The sequence below is a fragment of the Diadema antillarum genome, unplaced genomic scaffold (genome assembly GCF_040938485.1).
Source record: "Diadema antillarum isolate AM-2024a unplaced genomic scaffold, OU_Dant_1.0 scf00000015, whole genome shotgun sequence".
Lineage (NCBI taxonomy): Eukaryota > Metazoa > Echinodermata > Echinoidea > Diadematoida > Diadematidae > Diadema > Diadema antillarum.
The window spans coordinates 2,354,864-2,365,824 of NW_027270904.1; the positions used below are offsets into that span (position 1 = coordinate 2,354,864).

General features: G+C 36.6%; 1 protein-coding gene across 1 annotated transcript in view; it reads left to right on the forward strand.

The window, feature by feature from the left end:
• Positions 1–2,983, forward strand: part of LOC139723767 (CTP synthase 1-like) — a 28,493-nt gene extending 25,510 nt beyond the window's left edge. Inside the window, exons 14-16 of the mRNA XM_071634980.1 lie at positions 839–894; positions 2,053–2,149; positions 2,632–2,983. Coding sequence (XP_071491081.1) covers positions 839–894; positions 2,053–2,149; positions 2,632–2,873 — 395 coding nt within the window. The 3' untranslated portion in view covers positions 2,874–2,983. The remainder of the gene's footprint in view (positions 1–838; positions 895–2,052; positions 2,150–2,631) is intronic.
• The last annotated feature ends 7,978 nt before the right edge of the window (positions 2,984–10,961 follow it).

A 10,961-nucleotide genomic window follows, 5' to 3' on the forward strand; every position in this document is an offset into this window, starting at 1 on the left:
GGTGTGTTTTTGGAAATTAACCCTCAAAGACTCTTTTTTCCATCTTCATGCATTAATTCTGTGTACTTATTCACTTTGCACTTTCGAAAATCATCTTTTGGTAATCTCTTTATCTATTCATACTTTTAGTGGGTGATTTCAGATGTGTAGCATACATATATTTCAGAATGCTGTAGTACAGGAAGAAGAGATCTGTTAGAATGTTTCTCTACTCAGATTATTACTGCTTTATGATGATTTATCCAATTATCTTTATCAAACCAAATGTTATACAGCATTAGAATAAGAATGATGAGGATGCCACTGATAGCAGAACTTTTATTATCACCTTGATCGTTTTATAGTGGGTTTTTTTTTCGGGGGTGGGGGGTGAACTTATATTTCTTTTGAAAGCTTTAAAAAAAAAAAGAAATAGCTGATTCAAATCTATCCATGTGAGATGTAGATTATGAACACGCTTAAATGAGAAATTTCTATTAGCTGTTCAATGTTGAGTATGATGGCATCATGCAGCCCCACATATGTGTATTTGTGTTGACATTCAGTATTGAAATGCCCTTTTTTTAAGGAGCTCTGTGTCTCTGCCAACATTAATAGCCAACTGTTACTTTTTTGCAGTATTTTGTACTATTTTGTGCCAAAAATACTGCAGGTTTATGAAAAACACTGATTTCCAAAATTGTGTTCTTACATATGTCTATTGCAGGAAAGTAAAAAATACTGTTTTCCACCATAAATACACTTTTTTTTTTTAGCCGTCAGAATGCTGGAATGCTGCTAACAAGGTTGGCATCCCTTCATTGTTCATCATTCAATTTTATTTCCTTTGCATGTACAGGAACTCTCTACAACAAGATGGACCATGTGGAAGAGAGGCACAGACATAGATATGAGGTGAGGGTCTTCACCCTGTCTTTGAAACAGACTACTGAAAGTAATGAGCAGATGTTGGTCACTTGCCAATGGTCACTCTGCACCACAAAACCTGGGTCAAGATGCTTTCTTTTGGGCCTCAGAAGTACAGTGGTCAACTCTGATTTGTTTTGTTAAATTGCAATTTGACATTGTACTGTCTTCAAATTTACAGTCAGTAACTGAGTGAGATCAGGCAAAAAAAAATGATAGAGATTTCTTGGAAGAATCACACATAGAATAAGAAAATGAATTTTGTTTACTACATTGGGGTATGGTGATTAATGTTGCTGCAGGTATTTTATGCTGTTCTGTGAAAGACATTAAATTTAGAAATTGTGTAACTGTCTCAACCTAGATCAAATTTCCATGGAAGATCTAGCATCCCAATTGGCTAATTTTAATCTTTTATGGCCAATTTGAACATGGTGTAGAATAAGTTGCACTTTAACTGCAAAAGAAGATGTGTTGCCATTGTTTGAAGGATAAATCTCTTTTTGACAGACAAGAACAGAAGATGTGCCTTGCACTTGAATGGCTCGGGATTCAACACCCAGTGAGTCTCACTGAGCAATGTTGTGTGTTATGCTATTCTCCTGCTTGGTAAAAAGGCAAAAACACTCTCCCTGGGATTGGACATAAAATGGAGGTCCAGTATGTGAGAGAGTCACAACTCATGTACGTACAAGATCCTGCTTCATTCAATCGTTGCAAAGAGCATAGTGTCACCCGATAAAGTGGTCCACCCCAGATACCCACAATGTGTGCATTGAACACACCTACCTAGTTGATTATGAGTGGAACATTGCACAGTATTTAGAAGAAGACAGTTTGTTATACCAGAGTAAACTGTTAAAGTGGAAATTTTCGTGGTGTTGAAATTTTTGTGCATTTCGCACAACCTGAAAGAAGCGCGAAAATTAAAGCATACGACGTGAATATTTTTGCTTGCCATATGTTCCAGCTGTTTAAGTCAGGATTCCGCAGAATTAAAAACACGCGAAACTCTTCTTAGCCGAGTGCGAAAAATCAGTTGGCGTGAAAATATCCACTTGTACATTATAATGTCCATGTCATGTTTCTCACATTAAGTTTCGTATACAGTATTCAATTTATTGTTTTGGTTTTTTGTTTTCATAGGTGAATCCCAGCTGTGTGGAGAAGTTTGAGAATCAAGGCATGAGATTTGTCGGGCAGAGTGAAGACGGCCAGAGAATGGAGATTATGGAACTAGCCGGTAAGAAAAGTTTTCCTCTTGCATGAAGATTTTTGTGTTAAAAAATATTCCCTAGCATCTTCATATTCATTAGATTTGTTAGTTGTTAGTGTTTGTTAATTTTGCCTCATGGGGTAGCTCAGTGTCAGTAGTGATGATGTAGAATATTTTTGGAAAATCGGTGTTGGGAGGATGCAAAATCCTGTTCAAGAGCACAAGGAAGGGTACTGTAAAAGTGGACATTTTCGTGCAAGTAGTTTTTCACGCTCAGCCTAGTAGGATGAATTCCGCATGTTTTGAATAATGTGGAATCAAGGTATGAATTACTGTTATGTATATAACAAGCAAAAATATTGGCATACTTTTATTTTTGTGCTAGTTTCATGTTGCACAAAATTCACAAAAATATCCTTTTTTACAGCATTGTGAATTTGATCTAGAGTTTATTCAGTCGTCATGGGTGTGAAGAATCAATGCCTTTACGCCACATTTCTTCTTTCCAGACCACCCATACTTTGTCGGCGTCCAGTACCACCCAGAGTACATCTCGCGACCGATGAAACCCTCGCCCCCGTACCTAGGCCTCATCCTTCAGTCTATCGGTCGGCTCAACCAGTACATCGCGCGGGGCTGCCGTCTCTCGCCCCGCAGCTCGCTGAGCGACAACGAGTCGTCCGACACGGAGGAGGAGATGGTCTTTCTGACGGAGAATGCCAAGCGCCTTCAGTACGAGGTGACGCCGTGAGGGAAACGCCACTGAAATCACACCGAATCGTATCTTTGGGACACACTTGTGCACAAACTTTGAATTCATTGTTCCCGTAAATCGCAATGTAAGGCGTGCTATGGCAGGAAATGACTGAAATAAGCTGTGATGTAGAATGTCTGGAGGATAACACGGATGTAGCAGGGATAGCCAGTATAACTTGTAAACTGCAGCAAGACAAATGCTATCATTGGGGAGCGAGGTGTCTCCTACATCTACAGCTAAGTACCCACTTCTGACGACCGTAGGCGAGAGAAAATTTTAGCGCCAAGTATTCATTGTTTGCCATCCTTTCCCGAGAAATTTAAGTTTTTGCAAGTGCCTAATTGAAGACAACCGCTGATATCTTTTTAAAGGTCTCGATCTATGCAAGACAACAACAGTAAAGCTATTCCCTGAGTGATTCTTTAGTGAGATTCCCCTTTCAAGACTTACAAAGTTTAATAACAGTTTGCATCCCCTTGCGAGAGTGAAGTGTAATGATAAATCAAAATGGTGAGTGTCATCACTGCTGCGGTGGAATTGCTGTATGGTCACCACCTTGCGGAAGTGCCAAAACTCTGATGTGCTAAACAATGATTGGGTTTGGTTGTGTTTTTGTTGAATTACTTTAGAGCACTTTTCAGCTTGTTAACCTGAAAGTTTTAATGAATTTATCCCCCTCCAATTCTCATATCATTGCTACTGCATTTGCCTTCTATACTAACTTTTGTATGACATTGGTAGTTTGCCATTGACTGCATAAAGTGTATTTCTTCACTCCATTAGGCACACATTGTACCAACTAGGTATCTATGCCTGCACAAGAGATGATCTTAGGATGTGTGTTTTTATAAATGCTGCCCCAGCTCTCAGAGCTGACCTGCTTTGCTTTTAAATTCATATTCCATCCCACTGGAAAAGAGTTTAGTTTAATGTCCATTTGGAAGAGATAAGAAATATTGGAAAGGGGTCCGTAGGCTGCAGTGTGAAATGTGCACTCCATGATCTTGTACAAGGTAGATTACTATTTTAACTACATGAGCTTTTCTCACCAAATTTTGTCATACTAGATTTTGCATTGTTATCATTACATTCCCTTTGGCGCCAGAGTTTTGTCATTGTTGTGTGTCGTACAATTACCTTCCAAACTCTATCAGATTAAGGCAGGATTGTGTATAGCTCTGTGTTGCATTTAAAAGAAATCCTGTTATAACAAGTCATCAGAGATCACGCTTACAAAAAAGTAACTCATTTAGCGACACAAATTCAGAAGTCCAGATTTTATTTTACTGTAGTTAGCTGGTCTCTTTTTGGTACATGTACAATGAGGTACCAGTTATAATGAGGTAAAATTGGCAGTGCCAGTGGCTTTGTTACAACAGCGTTTCCCTGTAGATCGCTGGAAGTTCAGTTGACACAAAAGCTGTTTGCTTAAAATCTTGTTTTTCACTAGAATACCACAGATGTTGCAGCAAATTTTGTTTGTCATGAGGCAATGTTGGTTTGCTAAGTTTATGTGAGAAGTGTACTTTGTATATATTTCTTTTTTAGGGTATGTATTTTGTTTTTAGTGGTGTGTGTGTGTGTGTGTGTGTGTGTGTGTGTGAGTGTGATCGGGGCTACTGGCCCCTTGCCTATTTGATCTTCACTTCTTTTATCATACAAGATTTTGATCATTTTATAAACTACAGTATATCCAGCTAATTTATGAGCTATGAATGTTCCAAGCAGATGTTGTTGTTTATTACCAGCAAGTTGCTTAAACTTTGGGACTGGAAGGATACTTTTGTAAAATTTGTGTAATTGCAGTTTTCATATTTTGTATATTCCATGCATGATGCATGGCTTCAGTCAACACTCAGTGCCGAAATGATTTGCTTGCATTTTTTGTGATTGCTTACTTGGTATCTTAGTGTAAAGATTTGTGGATGTGCAGAATTGATGGCAAAATCATTTTCTTCTACATTTTACTTTCTCGGATGTATCCGTGCAGTATTTTTACCCTGTCATTGTGCACAAAATGCGTTTCTCTTTGCAGAGATCCATCTTGTGTTTGTTTTCAGATGGTTTTATGATGGTCTTGTCATGACACTGACCGCACAAGTTTGATGGAAAATTCTGGATGCCTCAAGATTGCCGCTGGAGGCGGCAGGCGATCCGATTCTAGCATATATTTTTGAATCAGCTTGTTCTCAAGGAAGCAGGTATATATGTGTCAGTTGTAAAAGTCAATGTTTGAGTGCAAGTCTAGCTGAAAATGAGCCATAGGTGATGTGTTTTACAGCCATGTTTGTATTTTAATGTCTGGTGTGATTGCAATTAACATGCATCAGGAAGCATAGTGGTGACACCAGTGTTGCAATGTTACAAAGTGCAAAACCCAAAAGGCCCTTATAAGGGCCAAGCTGTGTTGTTTCATATGAGTAACACTGTTTTAATGCCCAGAGGGCTAGAAGTCGTGCTGAACAGTGTAAATCTGATTTTTCCCCTTTTTGTCACATACATGTAGAGTGGTGTAGCTTTCTATCCATAGCTAGAGCTTGAATAAATTGTAGTGTGGTAAATCCTTATCAAATTTTTAGTGTAAAAATTGAAATCAAAATGTGCCTATACAGTAGAAGAGACAAATGTGCCAGTGAGAATGTACAGTCGGACAGTGCTTCATAGAATTTTGGGACATAGAGGAACAGAGCCAAAGGAGTCGGGCTGGAACAGAAAGAAACAAGTAGTGCATTCTGCCCTTATTAAAGGACAAGTTCACCTTCATAGACATGTGGGTTGAGTGAATGCAGCAATATTAGAACACATCAGTGAGACTTTGAGCAAAATCGGACAATCTGTTCAAAAGTTATGAATTTTTGAAGTTTCTGCTCAGTCACGGCTGGATGAGAAGACTACTATAACTTGTGATGTCATATGAGTACAACTATATAAAGAAAGTATAAAGAAAATTCAAGATATTCTCACTTTTCTCACATAATAAAAGAACACTCGACTTCTCTCTTTCAGAAGCCAGGGGAAATAATAATTACCCTTAACATATGTCAGTAACATGTCGAGGAAACGTGCACTTTATTCAAAAAGTCAAGTTTTGTGAAATTCTCTTTTTATTTTCTTTATATCGTTGTACGCATGTGACATCATACACTGTAGTAGTCTTTTCCTCCAGCAGTGAGTGCACAGATATTCTAAAAATTCATTACTTTTGAATGGATCGTCGGATTTCCCCCAAACTTTCACTGATGTGTTCTACTAACATTGTTGCTTTCACTAAATCCACATGTTTATGAAGGTGAACTTGTCCTTTAAGAAGAGAACATACAATTTTGTTTATATTATTTCAACATGTCCTGGATGCAAATGTATACCTGTACCAGTTACAGTTGAGTTTATGGGCCATATGCGTGTACTTCCTCACCATTGTGAAACTACATCATTTTTATCGGTGTTTATTTATTAGATCATGTATTTATTTACCCCCATCTATCAAAATACCAGTTTCTTGTGCTATTTTGTTTTGAATCAAAACAACATAACAAGCAGTACATTTCCTCTCAAAACAACTTTCTCATGTCTTTAATTCTGTCTTTAACACTCCATTCATTTCGTGATATTGTAAGTTCTCTTAATGTATGCATTTCTTTAAAGATCCCTTATTCTGTGTCAATAAAAATTACTTCTGTTGATGAATGCAGACACATACATAATAAATCTTCTACTCTTTTTAAGAAAATGCTCATCATGTACTATGAAACATTTTTTGCCCTTTGGTTGTGTTCACCTCTACTGATAAAGTCCTAATCCTTGTATAACTAGTACTATCTTTCTCTGAATACGAAATCTCAGTTTAATTGCGTATTCTTATGAAAATCAATCCAATGGCAATTCTTTCCCAAGCATTACTGCAAAAGTTTTGACATTGCCATTTTTTTTTTTTTTTGTGGGGGGGGGGGGGGGAGGGGGGGGGGCTCATTAGAGCATCATATTGTGTTCATGAAAAAGTCATCATAATTACGCTTTTTCAAAGAGATACCCACCAGGGACAAAAATTTTGCTCTTGCCCACATCACTGGAGTGCAAAAATGATTTGTGGGATTTTTCCTGGCTTAGCAGGATGCTGTGAAATATTCTAAATATGCCATGTATATTGCTGCATTTTTATTTTCCAGAATTTAGAAACTATACTGATAACTGCGAGATTAACAATAATTGTAACAGATATGCAATGTTCATTGTCTTCAAGTTGTAAAATTACTAAGTTTTCTTGTGAAAGAGCTGATGTTTGTTACTCATAAATTCTTACTTTACTTGTTGATTACAAATTCAGCCACTCCTGACATTTCGCTCATCCTGATTTGTGAAATATTATCCTCTCAAAATATACATTTCATACACTTGTTAAAATATCTGAAGAGAAGTGATGTTCAGTTTAATAGATGTATAAAAAATAATTAGCAAGTGTCCATGTATACTTCATTGTTCAATACTCTAATATCCACAGAAAAATACCAATATGTAACTTTTTTTTCTCTCTCTGTCTTTAAGGCAGTGTATGTATATATTGACATAATCTCATTCACAAGTTGTATATACATGTGTACTGTCGCAGGGTGCTCTGGATGAGAGAAACTCGGCAAATTGTCACTCAACTATGCACAAGTTGGTTGCAGTTATATCATCTCCAAAGAATGTGTAATAATCAGGGACTGAATGTTGACAGACAGTGTAGTACTGTATAAGCTGTTATTTTCACAAATTTTGCAAACCACAGTTGGGTCGCGAATTTAACAACACATGAAATTGTCTCCTTGCGCTTTGATAATAGAGCATTAATGTAAGCATCGGCGTCGATTCGCGAAAACAACATCTCGCGAAAATGTCTACAACCTCGTCATTAGCGAAAATATCTGTACGCGAAAATAACAGCGTATACCGTAGGGCAGTGCTCATTTACTCTGTGTTGTGAGTCAAATATTTATCAGCTGCTGATCTCACAGACAAGAGGCTATTTTCTAATTTCAATGATATACCAGTAACTGGAAGAACTAAAATGGCTTGATGTATAAATGGAGAGAGTTCGCACCCCCTCCCCCTATTCTACACTGTGCACATCATCCATACACACACACACACACATTTACACATCATTCACTAGGATGTACTGAAACAAATACCATATGCAATTGTCAATGGTTAAGTCAAGGAGGTACTTGGTGAGTCCTCTGTGGATGAGGTGTCTCTTTGATTTTGGCCAAGTCGGATCATTAAAGTCTGCCTGCTAATGACAATAGTGCTGACTAAAATGCATCTGTGTAACTCAAATTTTATTCACATTATTTTTCAGTTCCCATTCAACATTTTGTGCATACTGAAAATTTAGCTTCTGATGCTTTTGAGTATGTACCCAGAGCACTTGTTAAAAAAATTGCAGTGAATGGTACTACGCTATGAAATATATACTACCTATGTTAGGAAAGACAAGAATAGTACTGCAATACAGTGAAACTTTGTTCTAACCAGGTGAGATATAGCAAGATATGTGATATTACAAGATGCTTATGCAGGTCCCATTCCTTTTACATTGTGTTTTTATCACTGATATAATGAGATACTTGATATAAGGAGGATATTTCAGTGTTCCTAAGCAACTTATTATAATAAGGTTCCCCTGTACACTCTTTCAATGCTTTAAGAAGTGTACCACAGAGGTGACTTCATTCAAAACAAGAGGCTCTCTACTGAGGTAAATTTTCTCATATCAGGAAGCAAACGCCAATTGCACTGGTTCTTCCAATGGTTTATTTTTGAATCCTTCCAGAACATGTACCAAATCTCTGTCATAAAAGATAGCGGCTAATTGCTTGATCTGAATACTCCTTCACAGAACCGTTTCTGTTTTATTTTTTTTTATTATTGATTAGATTGGCCAGCTGTAATTTCCCTGTCTGTTCGGAAAAAAAAGGGGGGGATAGAAAATTCAGTCTTCATTTAATGCTAACCTTTTGTAAACAAGTTTTTTTTTTTTAAATAAAGCTGGAGAAATAAAGAAAATAATCACCATTTTTTATATTGATAATCAAAATTGCTCTAGACATTTGCTTGTTTTCAGTGCTGTGCACTTGGTATGTTATGTTGATGATAAATGCAGATCCTTATGGTAATGATACGAATGCAAGCTTTCTGTAATTATTTCATGTATGTCCTGTCCCTCATGTTATGTTCCTGTTTGGTTTTTAAATTGAAGTTTATTTTGAACGACAGTACAATGAATTTGACAATAAATGATTTGTGTTTAATGCTGATTGACTGTGTTATTAGCATTTCATGACTTTGTACATTATGTTAAGATTTCTTTGTGATCTGGCACTTCACTTCTCGTCTGAAAATGAATTATTTTGTTTCAGTAAAAATGTGTTTGTCTGACTACCATTTGGCACTGACTTTTGTGAAATGCAGTGATGTATACAACAACAATGTATTTTGGAAAAAAAAATGATTATAGTGCCCTCTAGGACTTGATGTTAAACTTTGAAGCCACTTCACAGTTTATCACTAGTCTGCAATGTCCCGTGGAACCACAGAACTTTACAGAACATAGAATAATTTTTGTAGAAGAGCAGTTGAAAACAGCCAAGCAAAAAGTGGTAGTTTGCATGTAAGTGCTGCATGAATGAATGTAAGATGAATATATTTTGTTAATTTAATTGAAAACAAAACAGGTTCACCTGTACATTCCAATGTGTACTTGGTTCATATAATGAATATTTGTAACATAGGTGTAGTTTCATGAAGACATGACCTATCTCCACGACTTACATTTTTTCATATTCTACTCAATTTTCATTTGACGGGGTCAAATTTGTGGGAAATTAACAATGATAATACAAGCAGACATGCAACAACTACCATGCCACTGAGATCTTATCTTGGAAGGAATCTTATGAGAGCAACGTTAAGCAATTTTCTTAAAGTGTAACGTAAAAAAAGGAATATATTTTATTTTCTATGTTATAATACTGTGTCAGAATGATCAATAGAATACATCTAGAACCCAAAACAATATGGCCAGTCAATCATGGCATACATACACAGACACACACACGCACACACACATACACACACACACACACACACACACACATATATATATATATATATATATATATATATATATATATATAATAATTATATATGATATATATATGTTTACTACATTGTATATGAAATATATATATATATATATATATATATATATATATATATATACATACATACATACATATACATATATAATTGTATATATAGTTGTATTCATATACAGATATATCTATATACTTATTTTTTTCTTCTTTTTCATGTTATCCTCTCCAAAGGGGAAAATCACATGTCTTCCACACAGAACATACATGTAGGCCTACTACAGAGGCATAAACGTCAAGAAGACAGAAGTTCAATTCCGGACCAGTTAAAGTTAGTCAGAAAAGAAAGGGTAATGATTATTCTGTGAGTGCAACAGTGAACATTTTACTAGAATCGGATTAACTTTGGGAAATTGATGAAATTGTGAAGTTTCCCTAATTTTTGCTTTCCAGTTTGCGAACAGTTGAGATGTGAATATATGCAAATGAGTGAGCTGATGATGTCACCGCTTCACCCTATAAAGTAATATTTCTTTGTGTTACGCACATTGCCTTGGTCTATTCAGGGAGGCCTGGTCTATTTTCAGACACTGATCGGCAGACAAGCAGCACGCGAGGCCTTGTCCAAAGGCTAAATGAACAATCTAGCAGTATGTCGTTAATCATCTTTACAGATAACTTTTTAGTTATTAGCTTAACCCTAAAGGGGCCGGGCTTTTTTGGCTATGCTCAGACCGGGGGGGGGGGGGGGGGGGAATGGATTCCCCCCCCCCCCCCCAGATCTCGGCCATCGGTGGTGCGATCGCTATGAAATTTTGCGTGCATAAGACCCGCGTCATAATCTACAAGATAGTGTCATGAGATTTTTTGAAACAATCAATTTCTAATTTTAATTAATTAATTATGCAAATTAAGCTCAAGATGATATTGTAGCCTAATTAAGAGC